The sequence below is a fragment of the Carassius auratus genome, unplaced genomic scaffold (genome assembly GCF_003368295.1).
Source record: "Carassius auratus strain Wakin unplaced genomic scaffold, ASM336829v1 scaf_tig00214205, whole genome shotgun sequence".
Classification (NCBI taxonomy): domain Eukaryota; kingdom Metazoa; phylum Chordata; class Actinopteri; order Cypriniformes; family Cyprinidae; genus Carassius; species Carassius auratus.
The window spans coordinates 19,710-40,498 of record NW_020527558.1 but is presented as its reverse complement, the minus strand read 5'-3'; the positions used below and the strand labels follow the sequence as shown (position 1 = coordinate 40,498).

The 20,789-nt window shown below is 38.7% G+C and overlaps 1 protein-coding gene across 1 annotated transcript; it reads right to left on the bottom strand.

Annotated features, from left to right (window-relative positions):
* Window positions 1-302: 302 nt before the first annotated feature.
* LOC113091521 (gastrula zinc finger protein XlCGF57.1-like) lies at window positions 303-16,561 on the bottom strand. The gene is made up of 3 exons (XM_026257099.1): window positions 16,503-16,561; window positions 15,700-15,910; window positions 303-4,708 (listed from the first exon to the last, which is right to left on the bottom strand). Exons 2-3 carry the CDS (start codon window positions 15,875-15,877, stop codon window positions 3,249-3,251), a joined length of 1,638 nt encoding a protein of 545 aa, XP_026112884.1. The 5' UTR covers window positions 15,878-15,910; window positions 16,503-16,561; the 3' UTR covers window positions 303-3,248.
* Window positions 16,562-20,789: the final 4,228 nt, after the last annotated feature.

Here is a 20,789-nt window from a genome sequence, read left to right as displayed (position 1 = left end):
CGATTATACACACACTTTAATAAAGCCAGATCAGTTTTTGTAACAAGTGAATACGTTCGTTGACTAAACCTTGACATAACACACTCTTTTTTTGCCACCTGCTGGCATATTTTGTGTAATACGAAGAAATGATAACTGAACGAATCATTGAACGATTCTGAACGAATCATTTTGGTAAACGAACTGAAAATGAACGCATCTATATAAAATAAAAATTGCAATTAGATATTTTACCCATATCAGACTGCCCTAGTTTAAAGTGAATGTTCAGATTAGTTTGATAGATAATATCGGATACATGGTTGGAATTAAGTTTATATTTGATCACTTTAGACAACAGAGAGAGATAGTAAGAAGGAAATTCAACAGAAAAGCAAAGCTACATGGAGCTACAACCACACATGGAGCACTTATACACACAATGACAACTGGATGACAATGAAAACAGGAACTTGGAGAATACACCGGAGTGATCACTGGAAAGTGGGAGCACAGGTAAGCAGTTTATTCTCAATAGAGTGGCCACATGCACCGTTCATACGGGACACGTCCCGGCCAGGAGTTTAATATTGCCTAAAATGTCCAGGTTGTGTGACATTCATGAGCTATAGAGAGCAGAGCAGACAGCTCCTAATGCTTTCGATTCACTCTCTCGAACTTACTTTGGTGTCTTTTTTTGCTTGGTGTGCAGCAACGTTTCAAGTCAAACGTTTTTTTATGGGTGAAAGATCTGGACTGCAGGCCCAGATCTGCATTTCAGTACCCAGATTCTTCTTCTACGCAGCCATGATGTTGTAATTGATTCAGTATGTGGTCTGGCATTGTCATGTTGGAAAATGCAAGGTCTTCCCTGAAAAAGACGACGTCTGGATGGGAGCACATGTTGTTCTAGAACTTGGATATATGCAACCCCATGCCATCAGAGATGCTAGCTTCTGAACTGAGCGCTGATAACAACTTGGGTTGTACTTGTCCTCTTCAGTCCGGATGACATGGCATCCCAGTTTTCCAAAAAGAAATTTTGATTCGTCTAACCACAGAACAGTTTTCCACTTAACCACAGTCCATTTTAAATGAGCCTTGGCACAGAGAAAACACCTGCACTTCTGGATTAAGTTTAGAAATGGCTTTCTTTTATAGAGTTTTAGACTGCAACGACAAATGGCACGGTGGATTGTGTTCACCGACAATGTTTTCTGAAAGTATTCCTGAGCCCATGTTGTGATTTCCATTAGAGTAGCATTCCGTCTAAGCATGTGATGTAGTGCCGTCTAAGGGCCCGAAGATCGAAGTCATCCAGTATGGTTTTCCGGCCTGGACCCTTATGCACAGAAATTGTTCCAGATTCTATGCATTTTTGGATGATATTATGCACTGTAGATCATGATAACTTCAAATTATTTTCATTTTTTAATCTGAGAAAATCCTTTCTCATATTGCTCCACTATGTTTCGAAGCAGCATTGGGGGAGTTGGTGATCCTCTGCCCATCTTGACTTCTGAGAGACACTAGCACTCTGAGAGGCTCATTTTATACCCAATCATGTTGCCAATTGACCTTAAAAATTGCAAATTGGTCCTCCAGCAGTTCCTTATATGCACTTTTAACTTTTCCTGCCTCTTATTGCTACATGTCTCAACTTTTTTGGAATGTGCAGCTCTCATGAAATGCAAAATGACAATATTTGGCATGACATTTCAAAATGTCTCACTTTCAACTTTTGATATGTTATCTATATTCTATTGTGAATAAAATAAATGTTAATGAGATTTGTAAATGATTCAATTCCTTTTTTACTCACAATTTGTACAGTGTCCCAACATTTTTGGAAACGGGTTTGTACAAATATTAATATGACAAGTTGTCACATTCAAATCAACAAGTTCTCGAGTTTTGCTATTCTTTTACCTTCATACTTAAAATGTATCCACCTTTTTCCTAACGTTAAAACGGGCGCCATCATTTGTAAATTCTATAGGTCTAGCTTCTGGTCTCATTTGCGTTTAGCTATTTTAGCTGTACAAAACAGTTTGTTTTGCTGCTTGATATTGACAATTAATGTGTCCTATCATGTTATTTTAATCTGTTATCAACGGAAGTCTCACCCATAGGCTTACTTACACATCGAGGAAAAAGGTGTGTGTGTGGGGGGGGGGGGCTATATAAAATAAAATATCAGTACAAAATATTATCCAATTATTCAATAGCTGCATGATAACCTTACTGGACATACTCTGTCACACCACACAGAGAATATGTCCAGATCAGGGATAGGCAACGTGGTCCTGGAGTGATGATGTCCTGCAGAGTTTAGCTCAAACCTTGAAAAAACCAACACCTGCCTGTAGCCCTTGTAAAAATGTAGCTTGTTCAGGTGTGTTTGATTAGGGTTGGAGCTAAAATCTGCAGGACAGTGGTACCCAGAACCAACGTTGCCTATCCCTTTATTAGAGTGTTGAAATTTACAATCAGTTATCACCTTCAAGATATTTAAAAGGGTTTCCATATCTGTAAGAATCTCTTCAGTTTACCAGCAATTTCACATCTGAATTTCTCCATATGTAGCACACTGCTAATCTCTGTTAGCCACATCTCAAATTTGTGTACAAACTTTTTCACATCTTCAAAATAGTATTTTCTTTGCTATTGTCATCCCACACAGGACTGACTGAGTTTGACTGGGACTATAGGTTTCCAAACATGGAGACCAGCCGAATACCAGCAATTTCACATCAGAATTTCTCCATATGTAGCACACTGCTAACCTCTGTTAGCCACATCTCAAATTTGTGTACAAACTCTTTCTTTCACATCTTCAAAATAGTATTTTCTTTGTTATTGTCATCCCATACTGGACTGCTTGAGTTTGACTGGGACTATAGGTTTCCAAACATGGAGACCAGATGAATACAGTAACAAGAATTCCATGGGGAAAATCAGTCTTAACACCCTTGAATAAAAACAAACAAACCAGAACTTATTTTTTGGGGGGCAGAACCAAAATAAATGACCCAAAGTTCCCTCATTGGGCCTACATTTAATACATAAGGGTGACATAGAGGGGTATGTAGAATGTAACCTTGTACGAGAATAATGCTGTCTGTGCACTTTATATTGAATGAGCTGAAAGTTAAATGTGACGGATTTGTAAGTTTCAAAATTGGGACAATATTTTAAAAATAAATCTGCTCCTGAATAAATGATAAGAGAGTAATCCAAGAAATCACTCTTTTTTTCTAAACCTCTTGTTATTCTGAGGAAAATGGCATTTTCTTGTCAGAATGACATTTCAAATGATGTTTCAGGTTTTTGTAAAATGAGAAACTAATTTCACACTGATCACATTTGAATGGCCTCTCTCCAGTGTGAACTCTCATGTGAATCTTTAGGCTTGCTATAGCCCTGAAACTCTTTCCACACTGTTCACAGGTGAAAGGTTTCTCATCAGTGTGAATCCTCATGTGATTCTTTAGGTATATGTTATGTGAGAAATTCTTTCCACAGAGTTTGCAGATAAAAGGTTTCTCTCCGGTGTGAATACTCATGTGGACATTAAGGTTATTTTTCCTTGTAAATTTCTTTCCACACTGAGGGCATATGAATAGTTTCTCTTCACTGTGAATACTCATGTGGACATTTAGGTGATTTTTCCATGTAAAACACTTTCCACACATTTTGCAGGTGAAAGGTTTCTCTCCAGTGTGAATTCTCATGTGGACAGTAAGGGTATTTTTCTGTGTAAATCTCTTTCCACACTGAGGGCATATGAATGGTTTCTCTTCACTGTGAATTCTCTTGTGAATTTTAAGATCTTCCTTTCGTGTGTAACTCTTCTCACACAGCTCACAGGTGTAAGGTTTCTCTCCAGTGTGAATTCTCATGTGGACATTAAGGTGATTTTTCTGTGTAAAGCACTTTCCACACATTTTGCAGGTGTAAGGTTTCTCTCCAGTGTGAATTCTCATGTGGACATTAAGGGTATTTTTCTGTTTAAATCTCTTTCCACACTGAGGGCATATGAATGGTTTCTCTTCACTGTGAATGCTCTTGTGAATCTTAAGCTCTCCAATACGTGTGAAACTCTTCTCACACAGCTCACAGGTGTAAGGTTTCTCTCCAGTGTGAATTCTCATGTGGACATTAAGGCTATTTATCTGTGTAAATCTCTTTCCACACTGAGGGCATATGAATGGTTTCTCTTCACTGTGAATTCTCTTGTGGACATTAAGGTGATTTTTCAGAGTAAAACACTTTCCACACACTTTGCAGGTGTAAGGTTTCTCTCCAGTGTGAATACTCATGTGGACATTAAGGGTACTTTTCTGTTTAAATCGCTTTCCACACTGAGGGCATACAAATGGTTTCTCTTCACTGTGAATTCTCTTGTGGACATTAAGGTGATTTTTCCGTGTAAAACACTTTCCACACATTTTGCAGGTGTAAGGTTTCTCTCCAGTGTGAATTCTCATGTGGACATTAAGGGTATTTTGTTGCGTGAATCTCTTTCCACACAGTTTGCAGGTGTAAGATTTCTCTCCAGTGTGAATTGTGTTGTAATTAAGGGTTTTAGTTTGTATTTTCTGAGTCTTTTCAGTTTGTGAACAACTAATTGATTTTTCTTTAGTTTTGAAATCATGATGTTTCTCATTTTGTTCTTTCTCTTCGGTTTCATTCAGTCCTTGACTCTCCTCTTTCAGTGCCATCAGGTCTGAGGTAAAAAGAGACAAATACTAGTTTAATTACACAAAACAACAGACATCTAAACATTTAGACTAATGCTGTCAATCGATTAAAAAAATTATTAATTTTGCATATTTTCAGTAATAAATTGCATATTTATATATTTATATTGTCACAACTTCACAGTGAATCTCCAAATTAATGTAGAAACAACATAAGTCATGTCAAGTCTGCTTTAGTCAATTCTTCCACATGTACAGTACATACATACATACAGAGAATTTAAATTGGATTACTCTCAGACCCTTGGTGTAGACAGGTAACACTAACAGTAGAATATTAAATACAGATAAAATATTAATTTAAGCTGCAAGCAGCGATGAAAGGGCCCTCGCACCCGGGCTCAGCACCACCCGGTTGCCATAGGAGAACAGCGAACGTTGGGCCATATGCTTATAAAATGGTAAATATTTGAGCCACATTTCCTGCTGCCAACAGGTGGTGCTATGATTATAACTGAATATCGGCATGTAAATGTGTTCGGGCCAGGACTCTAATTTAACTTGTGAAGTTTGAGGCAGATTGGACATTGTATGGACAAGTTATAGTAATGTTCTAGTTTCACTGCATTTATAGCACGTTTTAAACCTTAGCTAAATGTTGCTAGCTTTTAGAATGCTTCTAAAATGTTGCAAAGCCTATACACTTGTTGATGCTTTTTATTATGTTGCTAGGAGTCCAACCATGTCACTTCCTGTTTCCAGCAGGTGGCGCTATGACAATAACTGAATTTGGGCATGATGATGTGTTCAGAACAGGACTCTTGTCAAATGTGTGAAGTTTGGGGCAGATCGGACATTGCTTGCCTTAGATACAGCAAATTTCTTTATCACTGCATTAGTAGCATGCTTTAGCACTTAGCTAAATGTTACTAGCATGTTTTAATATGTTTCTAGCGTGTTGCCAGCCTATTTAGAACTTGTTCACACTTTTTAATATGTTCCTAGGAGTCCAAAACAGTGTTAACCATGTCACTTCTTGTTGCCAGTAGGTGGCGCTACAGCTATGTGCTCAGGAAAGGACTCTTGTCAAACGTGAAGCTTGGGGCAGATGAGACATTCCTTGCCTGAGTTACAGCAACTTCCTTTTCTCAACAAAACAACTAAATTTGTCAGGTCGCGAGGGACACACCCCTTGACGAAAACTCAAAATCTTCGCACTTTAACTTTGCAAAGGTCTTATGATGGCCCTCACCTCACCAATTAATCAAATCACAGGTCTCCACGAGGGCATCTAGCAATATAGATGAGACTTGGCCTGCCTTGGCTCCGATTAAAAAAAAAATTACAAATTAGGCTCCACTTTAAAAACAAATCAGTCTAACTGTTTGGCTAATTTCACTTGGATGAAATTAAACATTCAGCACATTTTCAAATTGTTCTTAAAATCCCAAATACTTAAAAATAAATTTATCAGCCTATGTAACCCATGTAATACTTTAATAATTGACTAAAGTATAACAGTTCTTTATTTATACAAAATAAACAAATCTTTCCTGTGAAATTCAATAATTGAGTAAATTCTGTAAAAGTAGTAATACAATTATAATATTCCCTGCTAAAAAACAAACAAAAAACAATAGAACTCCTCCCAAAACACAATAGAAATTTTCATGGATTTAAGGGTTATAATGGGAATTATTTTAGGCTTTAATGTAAACTATAATGGGGTCTACTGGTATATGATGGATTCTATTGGTGGGATGGATTCTATTGGTGGGATGAAATCTTTCAGATGGGAAACAATAGAACAACAGTAATTCCTATGAAAAAAAATTTAGTTTTTTGTTTCAGCAGGATAACGATACCCATACTGTGCTGGACACTATTGAAAATATTAAGCTGAAGCTTGACATTGCAAAAGTAAAATCGCAAATCAAATCGCAATTTAAATATCTGTGAAAGAAATCGCAATTAGATATTTTCCCCAAATCCCACAGCCCTTATATTGAGTACTGAAGATGTCACTTCCACTATGCATGTCATAATTTTTGTATTTGATGTGATAATGAACACAGCACATCTGAGATTTAATAAATAACAATATATTAAAATAATAAATGATCTTTTATTACAATTCTTCCACACTGAGCCTGTAATTGATGGTATTTTTAGGACCTTAATATGGGTACAGCAAGTGTAACACTTAGCCCATAATAATGTAAGGTCCTGATCACTCTAAGCACTTTTGAGTCAATAATAGTAAGAAATATAACTTACTACACAATCTGAAATTAATGTTTATTTAGATAACATTAACACAATTGATCTTTTTCATTAATATATTTGGACAAATCAATGCTTTATTTGTGAACATAGCCATTCAATGAAATCTTAAAAAGGGTCATGACATGAGAAATTATCAACAATTATTAACAATTTGTGTGACATCATAAGGGGCACAAACATTTGCATAAAGGCCACCTCCAGGGCAAGACATGATGAATGGTCATCGTCTCACCATATGCCATGCCCACTGGCATTTATTCACTTAATGGCTGACACTGACACTCTTAAAACCAGTCAGTATCTGGTGTGACCACTGTTTGCCTCTCACAGTGCAACACATCTCCTTTGCATAGAGTTGATCAGGTTGTTGATTGTGGCCTGTGAAATGTTGGTCCACCCCTCTTCAATGGATGTGTGAAGCTGCTGGATATAGGCAGGAACTGGAACATGTGGTCATATACGCCGATCCAAAGGGTGACATGTCAGAGGAGTACGCTGCCCATGCTAGAACTGGGATGTTTACAGCTTCCAGGAATTTATCATGCAACATGAGGTGATGGTCGATGATGAATGGCACAACAGTGGGCCTTAGGATCTCGTCGCGGTATCTCTATGCATTTAAAATGCCATCAATAAAACACACCCGTGTTCATAGTAAATAACATACCATAACCCCACCGCCACCATGGGCCACTCGATCCACAACATAGACATGAACAAACCGCTCACCCACAAGACACCATACACACTATCTGCCATCTGCCCTGTACAGTGAAAACTGGGATTCATCCGTGAAGAAAACAACTCTCGAAAGTGCCAGATGCCATCAAATGTGAGCATTTGCCTACTCAAATCGGTTATGACGATGAAATGCAGTCAGGTCAAGACCCCGCTGAGAACAACAAGCATGCAGCTGAGCTTCCCCGAGACGTTTTCTGACAGTTTGTGCAGAAATTCTTTGGTTGTGCAAACCGATTGTTGCAGCAGCTGTCCAGGTGGCTGGTCTCAAATAATCTTGGAGGGGAAGATGCTGGATGTGAAGGTCCTGGGCTGGTGTGGTGACACGTGGCCTGCAGTTGTGAGGCCGGTTAGATGTACTTCCAAATTTTCTGACATGTCTTATAGTAGAGAAATGAATAATCAATTCACAGGCAACAGCTCTGTAGGACATTCCTGCAGTCAGCAAGCCAACTGCATGGTCCCTCAAAACCATCTGTGGCATTGCGCAGTGTGATAAAACTGAACATTTTAGAGTGGCCTTTTATTGTGGCCAGCCTAAGGCACACCTGTGCAATAATCATGCTGTCTTATCAGCATCTTGATATACCACACCTGTGAGGTGGATGTATTACCTCCACAAAGGAGAATTGCTCACAAACACAGATTTTGTAACAGACACGCCAGGTTCCACCACCAACCAATCACAGCGCACTCCCTCACCTGAGTACTAATCACTCCCACCTGACCCTCATCCACCTGCAATCACCTACTCACTACAAATACCACACACACGCACCCAGTCAGCGTATGGTCTCGTTCACAACAAGGTTTTACCTGAATGCTTACGCTAAGGACTAACTCCCTTTCTACTAACCTCTCTCCAGCGATCTCCAGAAGCTCCCAGCCTTCCTCATATGTGTGTCCACTGCCTCCAGAGTCTTGAGCCATTCACCTACGGATCCCTTCATCACTGCCTCCAGCACCATCACATCACCCTGCACAACCTGCTCCTCTACTAATGCCTCAATAAACTGTTTCTCTGATACTTTCAGCCTCCTGTCCTGGTATTCCGTAACAGAAGACCGGACCAAGACCGATCAAGACAAGCATGAGCCTCACGAACCCCTTCCAGGACTTGGTTGACGCTTTGCGTCAAACACTCCCCACTATCCCGGCATCCCCATGACCTGCAAGCACTTCTGTCGACAACACCACCACTTCCTCACCTGCCGTGCACACCAGTCCCATGGCCAAGCCGGCGCCCTACTCTGGTTCGGCGGAGGATTGCAGCGGATTCCTGCTCCAATGCTCCCTGCTCCTGGAGATGCAACCACACTTGTACCCCACCGAACGATCTAAAGTGGCCTTCCTGATATCTCAATTACAAGGCAAAGCCCTTCAGTGGGACGATTCTATTTGGACACAGAATAACCCAGTTACCCAGTCTTATTCTAGCTTCATCGACCATTTCCAATAATTTTTTGGCAAACCCGCTTGCGACTCTTCTATTGGTGAGAAGCTTTATAATTTAAAACAAGAAAAGATGTCTGTCAATGAATATGCTCTTAAGTTCAGGACTTTTGCGGCCACCAGCGGATGGAATGAGCAGGCCTTGCTGACCACCTACCATCATGAATTTAGAACCTTGAGTGCGGTTGCATCTTGTTGCATATGAGGATACCATCGGGCTTGAATACTTCATTCAACTCTCCATCTGCTTCGCCAACCGTATGCAGTTGTGTCTCAAAGAGCACCAGGGCCAGGCGTATTCTAACTCGCCACTCTGCCGATCAATGGCCTTCAGCTCCCCAGAACCAGCAAGCGAGCCCATGCTCGTCGACTCCTATCGACTCACTGCAGCTGAACGACAAAGACGGCTGTCCCAAAATCTGTGTTCTACTGTGCATCTCCGTATGCCCCGTCCGCCCTCCTCGTCCCATGGTGAGAGCAATTCTCCCTTCAAAGTATCAAATGAAACCACTCACCACAATAGTGACACTTACTGCCGCTGACATCTCTCTTCCAGTTTCCATCCTCCTCGATTCTGGGTCAGCCAGCAACTTCATCTCCGGTGCCCTCTGCCATCAGCTGAAGCTCACTACCACAGCAATGCCGTCAGCCTACTAGGTCCACACAATAACTGGAAAACCACTGAGTTGAAGATGTATTTGTCATAGTGTGGGCCCCATTAACCCTACAAACCAGGCAACTTCATATAGAGGAGATCCATCTGCTGGTTCAGGAGGAATCCACCGCTTACGTCATCCTAAGGCGCCTGTGGTTGGAGCATTAAACTTGCAAATTTCCACAAACAAGCATCCTGGCATCCTGGCGGCATGGTGGACAACTTGGGTACTTAGTGGACTGGGAAGGATACGGTCCAGAGGAACGCTCATGGGTCCCACTCAACAACATCCTGGATCCAAACCTACTAGACACCTACCACTCCAATCATCCCGAAAGACCAGCTCCTACAGGAAGAGGATGTTCACCACGTCGTCGGGGTCCTCTGCCCTCAGGAGCGGGCCGTGGGGAGGGGGTACTGTAACAGACCTGCCAGGTTCCACCACCAACCAATCACAGCGCACTCCCTCACCCGAGTACCAATCACTCCCACCTGATCCTCATCCACCTGCATGCAATCACCTTCTCACTACAAATACCACACACGCATCTAAGTCAGCGTCCGGTTTCATTCACAACAAGGTCTTACCTGAATGCTTACTCTGAGGACTAACTCCCTTTTCTACTTACCTCTCTCCAGAAGCTCCCAGCCTTCATCATGTGCGTGTGTGTGTCCACTGCCTCCAGTGTCTTGAGCTATTCACCTACGGATCCCTTCATCACTGCCTCCAGCACCATCACATCACCCTGCACAACCTGCTCCTCTACTTATGCCTCAATAAACTGTTTCTGTTACTTTCAGCCTCCTGTCCTGGTATTCCATAACAGATTTAAACATATTTGTGAACACTATTTGATTGAAATATGCTTTTTGAGGACCAAAAAAGGCTAAGATCTTTGAATTCAGCTCATGAAAAATGGGGGCAAAAACAAATGTAGCATTTATAATTTGGTTCAGTGTAGTTATTTGTTTATTACATTGCTGTTTGCTTTGATTTTGGATTAGATTTGTTTTCTTGTTGTTAGATTAATTTTGGAGTATTTCACAACCCTTGTTTTTAGATTAGGGATATTAGTTTATTGCGTCGCATATGCCAAAAAAATCACACAATTTTCTTTATAGTCTAGAAAATGTTACATTTACATTAAATATAAAAAACTTGCAAATGGAAGCAATTCAGACCTATATAAGGGCAACAGTATTCAAGTGCTGTTACAAGCCTTAAAAAAGGGACTTGCTGATGAAAAATATTTCTTTAGACGTTTTTTGAAGATGGCTGCTCGAATTGAGATTACACCAGCTTGGAACAGTCCAGGTAAAGGTCCATGAGAATGTTTTTGTGCTATTTTGGGATGATAAGACAAGGTGTCATTCATTTGCAAAACTCTGGAAGGCGTATAAGTCTGGAATAGCAAGATTAAGTTCTTTAGTGCAGAGCCAGTAGTTGTCTTGTATACAAGTGCCTTGATTTTGATGCTAGCGGCTATCGGCAGCCAGTGCAAACTGATGAAGAGAGGTGTGACATGTGCTTTCTTCAGCTCAGTTGCAGAGTCTCAATAGTACATGAGGGAAGGCCTGCTAAGAGAGCAATACAATAGTCCAGTCTGGAGAAAACAAGAGCTGTTTGGCCTGCTCTGATAGGAAGGGTCTAATCTTCCTAATGTTGTATAAAGCAAATCTGCAGGACCGAGCCATTGTAGTAATATGGTCTGTGAAGCTTAGCTGATCATCAGTCAAAACTCTAAGGTTCCTGGCTGTCCTAGAATGAGTTATGGTGGACGATCCTAGCTGTATAGAGAAGTTGTGATGAAGTGCTGGGTTGGCAAAGACCACAACTCATTCTGTCTTCACAAGGTTGAGTTTAACCCTGTAATAATATTATCTCCATATTCATCGGGAAGAAGGAGGCGGAAACCAGCGCACAATCAAATCACATTTTAATTATTCAAAATAAACACAAAACAGCGCACCAGCCCCTAGCGGACGACTGGTGCACTCAAACAAAAACCAAAACACAACTTAAAATCCCAGGCCTGGTCATCTCTCGTCCTTCACGGTCGTCACTCCAGTTTTATATCCTTCCATCTCCTACGTGGGACTCGAGACAGGTGGTGGGTCGCAGGTGTAGCTCATCTCCAATCACTACACCTGGCCTCACTCCTTGTTCCCACGTCTCTCGGCCCCGCCCCACTCGTCACATACCCTCATCGCCCCTCGCAGGTCGGGTGGGTACCCTAGAGACTGCGCTCTACTCCCCCCCCCCCCCCTTTCCCCGCTCACGGGGACCTGCGGGAACCTGGGGGTAGGACAGACGAGGCGAGAGAAAAGGAGATGGAAGGAGGAGCGACAGGGACGAGAGAGGAAAAAAAAAAATCCGGTTCCCAGACGCACTGCTGCTCGGCCCTCTGGAGCCGATTAACGCGTATGCATTTATCTTTTGAATATGCCCACACAACTGAAGACAAATCAGCGAGACTGTTCTTCAAGTTTTTTTATTTTACTCTTTGCTTCGCGATGAGAGGAATAAGACATAATTCACCCCAAAAAGATGTGATGTTGTTGAGGATTTGAGATTTCCTCAGAAAAAAAGAATGCAGCACTTTATTCAGCAGAGATCATAAACATGAGTAAGTCACTTTTTATGTATTTATATACTTGTACTAGTTTTCACATAATGTGTAAACATTTTACTAGTTAGACTTTTTCCAAACTATAATTCCTGATTAAATGTATAGTGTCAAGTGAAACATTATGAAGTTTCAATAACAATATACAATACAGTCCGCCCTTGTTTGTAATTCAGCCTATTACTACCTATAATGATAAATGAACTTGGCGAATTAATTGAACAATTGTGCCAACACACACACACACACACACATATTAACTGACTCATCACGGGGAGCTTTGGTGGATTCCTGGTTGTCCCGTAAATTATCTGCTCACAATGCTTTAATTTAGCGCACGAGCAGATAGGTTTCTTAGATTAGAAGCGTTCAGCTTTTCCACCATGTAAACATTACGACCATTACTTATTAATAGAAAATAGGGACAACCCATTCCAAAAATGCACCCCGGCGCACGGACCATTTTTCCGTCATTAAAATAGCAAAATTGGATTTGGACACGCCTTGAGTGCACTTGCGCCGTGCGCTTTACACTTTGCATTTACATTTTTAAAATAGGGCCCTATGTGTAACATCTCAAGCTAATTCTGTTTTTAATAGTTTCTAATAGAGATGTTCCGATACCCTTTTTCTCTTCCCGATACCGATTCCGATACCTGGGCTCAGGGTATCGGCCGATACCGAGTACTGATCCGATACCTGGGTGTTTATCTGTATATACAGCTGTATATACTACTAGCCCTGTGTAAATTGCTAGAATTTTTTTATGGTGTGCTTCAGACAGATCCCTCAATAAAACATGAACAAATACATGGTGAACTACTGTATTTATTACAGTATTTTTATTATCTAACATGAATTTGACAGTATTATTTATTTTCTTATGCAAAAAAGAACTTCAAATGCAGCCAAAAATCTAACACCGCAAACTAAAAAAGGTATTTAAGTTTTACAATATAACTGTATAAAAAAACTGCAACAAATAAGTCTAGGAATATAAAAAAAGATCTATTAATCAGATAATCTCTAACAAGTAAAAAACAAGCAACCATCTAGGCATAATTATTATTATTATAGAGATGTATTATTATTACTGTAGGCTACAACAGTAGCTTTATATATTGTCAATTTACTCATGTAAACCAAACATTTATTTTAATGGGCTGCCATGAAGATCTTTGAGTGTCTGTGTTTATGATATGACAGTATTCTCAAATGAAACGGTAAATTCTCATGAAGTGACGGTTTATGCGTTCGTGTCCTCATGACACACAGCAGAGACTACAAAACAGCGAGCTCTCGCGCATCTGTGCCAGTCACCCACAGAGATGTAGATTTTGCGGGAGTAATATTTAAATAGTATTTTGCAGTTTAATATTCACAGACACTAGTATATATTCGGCTACTGTCTGGAGCCCTGCGTTTTGACTTACACGGAAGCGACTGAACGCAGTTGCCGGTACTGAATATACTCGAGAGTCTGTAACTACCGGTACTACAGAGACATACTGCTAACCACTGATCTATAATATAGTAGCGGCTTCACTGTCTTTTGGCAGTTTAGAATGTGATGAGTGATCCAGTCATATATAGATAAGGGCTGCTAACGCGTTTTCATTTCTTCTTCGCTGCTCTAAACAGGGGTTGCTTGTGGCAACACAGCACAACTTCCTGTGTTTTCAATGCATTTTGAGCAGCGAAGAAGAACCGTGCAGCAGTTAGGCAAAGCTTGCGGTCATAACTAGGTCTTTTTTAAGAAAATGGTATCGGATCGGTATATGGGTTCATGTACTCGCCGATGCCGATGCCAGAATTTGTTGTGGTATCGGAGATATTTCCGATACTAGTATCGGAATCGGAACAACTCTAGTTTCTAAAATCTGTTCCCTATCATAAAAATAATTGCCGATGATCAGGGGTTGAATAATTATGACATATCTGTGTGATTAAAAATACCTATAACTCAAAAATATTACATTGTATATTGACATTAACACATTTAATATGCAAGTAAACTGTTATAGATGCAATTTTATGAAATTCTAGATCCTTAGAAAAGCTTGCATTTCTACAGTATTAGTGTGTAATAATTTTGATTGCAACTGTATCTTTAAGCTGGCAGTTATCAACATCTCAAAAATCATGTTAGAGGACCACAAGACTTAGGCTACGTTCACACTGCAGGCTGAAACGACCCAATTCCGATTTTTTTGCCCCTATGCGACCTGTATCTGATCTTTTCATGACAGTCTGAACGACAGAGATCCGAACTTTTCAAATGTGACCCAGGCCACTTGGGTATGTGGTCCTGAATCTGATACGTATCCGATCTTTTGAAATGCAACCTCCGTCTGAACGGCCAGGCCACATGTATCCGACCCGCATGTCATTGATACGCTACAAACGTCATTATTCTGCATTGCAGTAGGCGGGAACGAGAAGAGCCATTCACATCAGTATCCCACCACTCCTGACTCAGCACCCACACGTTTCTCTGTACCGACGTTGCTAACACTGCTCCACAAAACGCCATGGCCAAAACCCTTGCTCTCCTCCTTCTTTTTAATTTTCTTCTTAAAACTAGAAGTTTGTAATTGTGCTGGCTCTGTTGGGAAAATAACTTTAATATTGCAAAAAGAGCTCCGCTGTTGACTACACTGTTGTTGACATCCATTTTTAATGTTAGCTACTTCCGCAAGCAACGAGTGACGTCGTTGACCGTTGAGTACTCTTCTGCGGATGCGGGTCACTTCTGGGTCATTTCACGTCCACACAGGAGATCACAAAAGGTCGCATTCAATTGGAAATTTGAACCGCCTTGCAAAAAAAATCAAATTTTTTCGAAGCATTAAGCCCTGCAGTGTGAACGTAGACTTAGACCCAGCAGAACTGGTTTCTTACAGACAGACATTTATGTCTTAAACATTAGAAACACTTTCCACTACACTAGGTTCAGTTTTGTAATAGCAGTTTTGTATTACATTCAAAAGATCAAGTCACAAGCCAAAAAACAACAACAAATCTCCATCCATCTTGATCTTGATGGAGGGATTCACCATCACATAATTTTTCACAATTAGGAAAATAACTGTTGCTTTCACAGAAATAGTTTTTTTTGTTTTTTGTTAATAAAATAGCTTTCTATTAAGAGTACTTTTATTAATAACTGGAAATAGCAACACTAGAGTTTAATGTGTTCTGTAGAGCTGGACATTTGAATAATGATCAACTGAGTTCAGCTTTGAGAATGAAAACTAACCTGTTTGTTCCTCAGTCTCTTCATGTTTGACTCTGAATGTGTCTTCAATCTTCACGTCTTCTCTTTCCTCTTTAATAAACTCCATCTTTATAATATTGTGTGTCTCAGTCTCTTCATGTTTGACTCTGAATGTTTCTTCAATCTTCACGTCTTCACTCTCCTCTTTGATAAACTCCATCTTTATAAAAGTGTCACATGGACCTCAGTTTATCTGTGATTAAGATGAGAATAATTAACAGAAATAATCAGCTCTAGTTCAGTAGTCAGCACACTGCTAAGGGAGTCAGAGTTCATGGACATTAGCGTTCAAATTAATAAAATGACACAAATTGGTTTAAGACGTATGTTTAGTATTGCTTGATGAGTAGATTATATTTAATAGATTTCACTTTCAGGAAAACATTTGCAGTTGTTTAGTAAAGTTATCATTAAACAGGTTTGTGTTTGTTTTCGTCGCATTTACTCTGTTTTAAACAGCAGTTAAAGTCAGCACGCGATGATTCGATCGAATCACTGAATCATTTTGCGATTCAATTGATTCATTGCTGTTTTCTCCAACACTACTAACCAGTAACCGAGTTTGTTTAAAATGAAATGATTCACTTTATAGGGAGCGAAATGAGACGCACTGTTTCTCTTACTTCTGTTCGGGAGCACTTTACAAGCATTAACCATCATTAATATCACTAGTTAAAGCATAACAATGTGACACGGGTTCAGACTTGTTTTCACAGTGTAATAATATACGACTCTCTAAATGAGTTTAGTCGATTAAAAAACTTTAAACTATTAAAATCACACACCTTTCTTCAGCCGAATCACAGACGCGGGAGTGCGCACAGCCTTATGACGTCACACCACCAGAGCAAAATAAAAGTCTTTTTTCTAAAAACATATAATTTTACATTTAAAAACAAATGTAATACAGTACAGGAGAAATTGAAAAGACAGTAAAATATTTAACTGTTTAATCAACTGAATTAGCATGTCAATATAATCATCTTCAATGTCAGTTTCTCCTCAGAATGTAACAGGCAATAAATAAAAGTTCATCTTTATTTAGTATTATATTAAAAGATTACAATGATGGTAGGTTTAAAACATTTGCTTTTGATTCTCTGAATGGCAATCTTTACTTAATTAAAATATCATCTTCTAAATCAGTGGTTCCCAACCTTTTTCAACTCGCGGCCCACACAACCAAACACATATGTTTGCGAGGCCCACTGCAAAAAAATTCACTGATCCGCTATAGTTGGGTTAATAACTTAGTACTCAGAAGATAGATTGTTATAAATGCACACACATGCAGTATATATTTATGTATTTTTTACTGTAGGCCTATATATTTACATGTGTATACACGTTTTTATATTTACATTCTTATATTTTATATATAAATATATTTAATATATAAACATAACATATTTTTCTTAAACATATACATGCTAGTGTTTGTATTTATATCCATTTACATTTAGTTGTTTAGCAGACACTTTTATCCAAAGCGACTCACAAATGATGACAAATGAAGCAATCAAATCTAACAAAACAGCAATTATAGATAAGTGCTATAACAAGTCTCAGTTAGCTTAAACGCAGTTCACGTAGCAAGTTTTATTAAATAATAAAAAAGAAAACGGGTAGAATAGAGCAAGCTAGTGTTAGAGGCCTTTTTGCTTTTGTTAATTGCATAATAAATAAATAAAAAATAGATAGAATGCAAAAAGAATAGAACAGCTAGTGTTATTTATTTAAGTAAGTAAATTAATAGAGTTTAAGTCTAAATGGGGCACTTTTTTAAAGAATAGAATTGGAATAGTGAGTGTTAAAGTTAGAGGGTCAAATAAAGATGGAAAAGATGGGTTTTAAGCCAATTCTTGAAGATGGCTAAGGACTCAGCTGCTCGAATTGAGTTGGGGAGGTCATTCCACCAGGAGAGAACATTTAATTTAAAAATCAGTTAAAGTGATTTTGTGCTTCTTCTATCTTCAATCTTCAATCAAGATCTGTATACTACTCATCAATATATATATATATATATATATATATATATATATATATATATATATATATATATATTATAATAATACATTATAGTTCTAATGCCCACAAAGTTTGCATTTATTTGATCAAAATACAGTGTAATAGTAATTTACAGTTATAGTGTAATTTAAAATACCTGTTTTCTATTTATATATATATATATATATATATATATATATATATAAAATCTAAAAATAGATGCAGAATTATTTTTATAGTCTCAATAAAAAATGTTTACTAAACTTGGGCTATTGTTCTTTACTTAGAAAATATATATATTTTTAAATCAACCCTTTCACGCGTAAATTACAAATATTTTAACTGACCCCTTGTTTCCATGGCGACACGTCATGATTGTCACATGACACACCGCAGCCATTAACAGATGTATCAGTATTCGTTTTATTTAGTTTTTCATTTTTTTATTAAAATATATAATATAAACAAACTTGCTTACCATGTCATCTATCTGATATTCCGATTCTTCATTTAAAAACCTTTATAAATGATCTTGATCTATAACGAGAGCGCTGCAGTTCAGAGTCCTGTCAGCCGGATTTAACGTAACGTTACAGCAATTGAATTCCCCAGTTTCTCCCGAAATACATGAAAGTAAGTGGCTGTTGAACTGGGCGAAGAATAGAGTAAACTTTATTGTTCTGCTATGTGTGTCTGATATATTAAACACATCGGCAAATTACATTTGATTAGATAGTTTTTGCGGCTTCCATAGACATCAGTGTGTTTTTGACAAACTACCAATGTATTGTTTTACTAGGGATTATGTATATTTAAATGAATGAAACCTAAAATAAACATTATGTGGTTGAAAACACTGCATATTGTGATATATGACAAGCGCTGAGCGCGTCTGTCTCTGGCTCAGCTCCAGCCAACTGTTTGAATCTGGCAGTTCTGTGACGTCACTGAACATTCTAAATCATACTCTCAGGGGCACAGAAATAAGAATCCAATATAATGTGCAATAATGCCAAAAATGTTAAAATGTAATTTACATTTTTAATTATTTTTGTTAAAATATATCTGCCGACATTTGGACTGCCAACCAATCAGCAAACAGCAACTGACTGTGACCCCAGCAGTCTATGATATAAACAGATAAGTTTTGATTGCACATTGCTAGCTATCAATATGTCGCAGAGCTCCTTTCTTAATTTTTTTTTAGCAAAAAACCTCGGCTTGATGGACAGCCGGACACAAGGCCTAAGGTTACGCCTGATGAGGATGTTTCTCCCTCCTCGGGCCCAAAGTCAACAGACAGTGTTCCCAGATTGGAAATGTCCAAGCATCGTACCAGAAGTTCAAAATTATCGTATTTGGAAGAAAATTATTACATTTAACAATTAACTACATTTAGACACAACCTGCAAATTACCACTAGGAGCAGGGCCGGATTGGGACTCATTTTCAGCACTGGAGTTTCATGACCTAGACCAGCCCACTTCAGTTCACAACTGACACTATTAAAATAATGTATTTAAAATCTCAGAATATAATTCCCTACAGCCTTGTCTTCATACAATTCATTGTATTTTTTAAAACATCATCATTTCCAATTCAGTGCAAAAACAATAGCCTAAGTTTTGCTTCACAGTGAAGATTTATTAGAACAGTAAATAACAGGATAGTGTAAGAATCTCTTTTCTTTAAGATTTAGTATTCATAAATATCCAAACATTGAAATAAAGAAAAAAAATCTAATAAAAACAAATATGTAAAAACAATATAAAATAAAAAGATCAAAATCAATGTATTGCACTTTCTAACGACAGTATCATCTCAGTTTCATTAATGTATTGCTGAATCATCAGGTATCATTAATTATCTCAGGGCAATATATCTTCATTCATTAGCTGAAGAGTTCCAAAGTTTCATTGTCATTAATATCAGCACAGCTCAGCACAGGTCTTCCAGTCCAACCTCAGTGTCTGTCCTCACAAATACTCTACGACATAAATAGACAAAAAGCTGTTATAGCTATCAAGGGGGAAACAGCTCCATATTAATGTCTATGTGTTAAGAATGTGATGTCATTAATGTCCCTTTTGTATGGAAGCATATGGGTAGCAATATTCAATTTGGAATGAAATATGAAAAATGACAATGCATTTCTCCAATATATTTGTGCAACATTTGGTGCAAAATGGAAATGAAAATACACTTATGGTGGCATTTTCATTCAGTGTCCCGCAATGAATGTAGCAAAATTCAATATGCACATTGAAAATTCTGAGCCGATCACGTTTCCGCCCTCTCCTGCCACGTCAATCACTGCATGAACAAGCCGGGGCTTGCAGAAGGTCATGAGACGCAAGACTCAAGAGGATTCAAAGAGAGAGAACATGGACAAGACAGTTGGTCCATGTACACCTTGATTATAAAAATGATTACATTACAAATAGCTTTATGGCTTCAATATTTCATTCGCACATCTTTCTCATTGGATAAAAGTGAAGTGAAAATCAAAAGCAGTAATAGACTGAACAGTTCCATGATAATATATCTGTAACATTTTAAATGTGTTTATAAGCCTGTTCTAAGCCTGTTCATTTTTTTTTTTTTTTTGCAGAGACCAAGCATCATTTTGTGTTGTCGGGTTCTGTTTGCTGTATTCTGCAATGTTCATCAGTGACTCTTGAATATTGGCATAATTTCTGCCCAGTGCCTTGGTGGCCTGTGCATGCGCAGCCCACCTGGTGTCAGAGAGAGATTTTAGTGTCTCAATGCGGTGGTTTTCATTAGGCTGCAAACCTGCAGTTAGGCTACCACCTTCCATCTAGCTGTGGATTTCGAGCAGAAGTTGAACAAAGTCTGAATGAAGTTAAAAAAATCGGCGGTCTCTGTGCAGCAGCTTGCGCTATTAACTCCAGCCAGATTAAGCGTGTGCACGGCGCCCGGCACCCACTCACTAGTGGATTAATGTCTTTGATCTAATCCTTTTTATTTTACTGATGACTTCCTTTTTGCGTTGCTGTCCTTTATTCTTTAATTTTCTTTTAAGCGCGCCACTCTGATACCGTTTG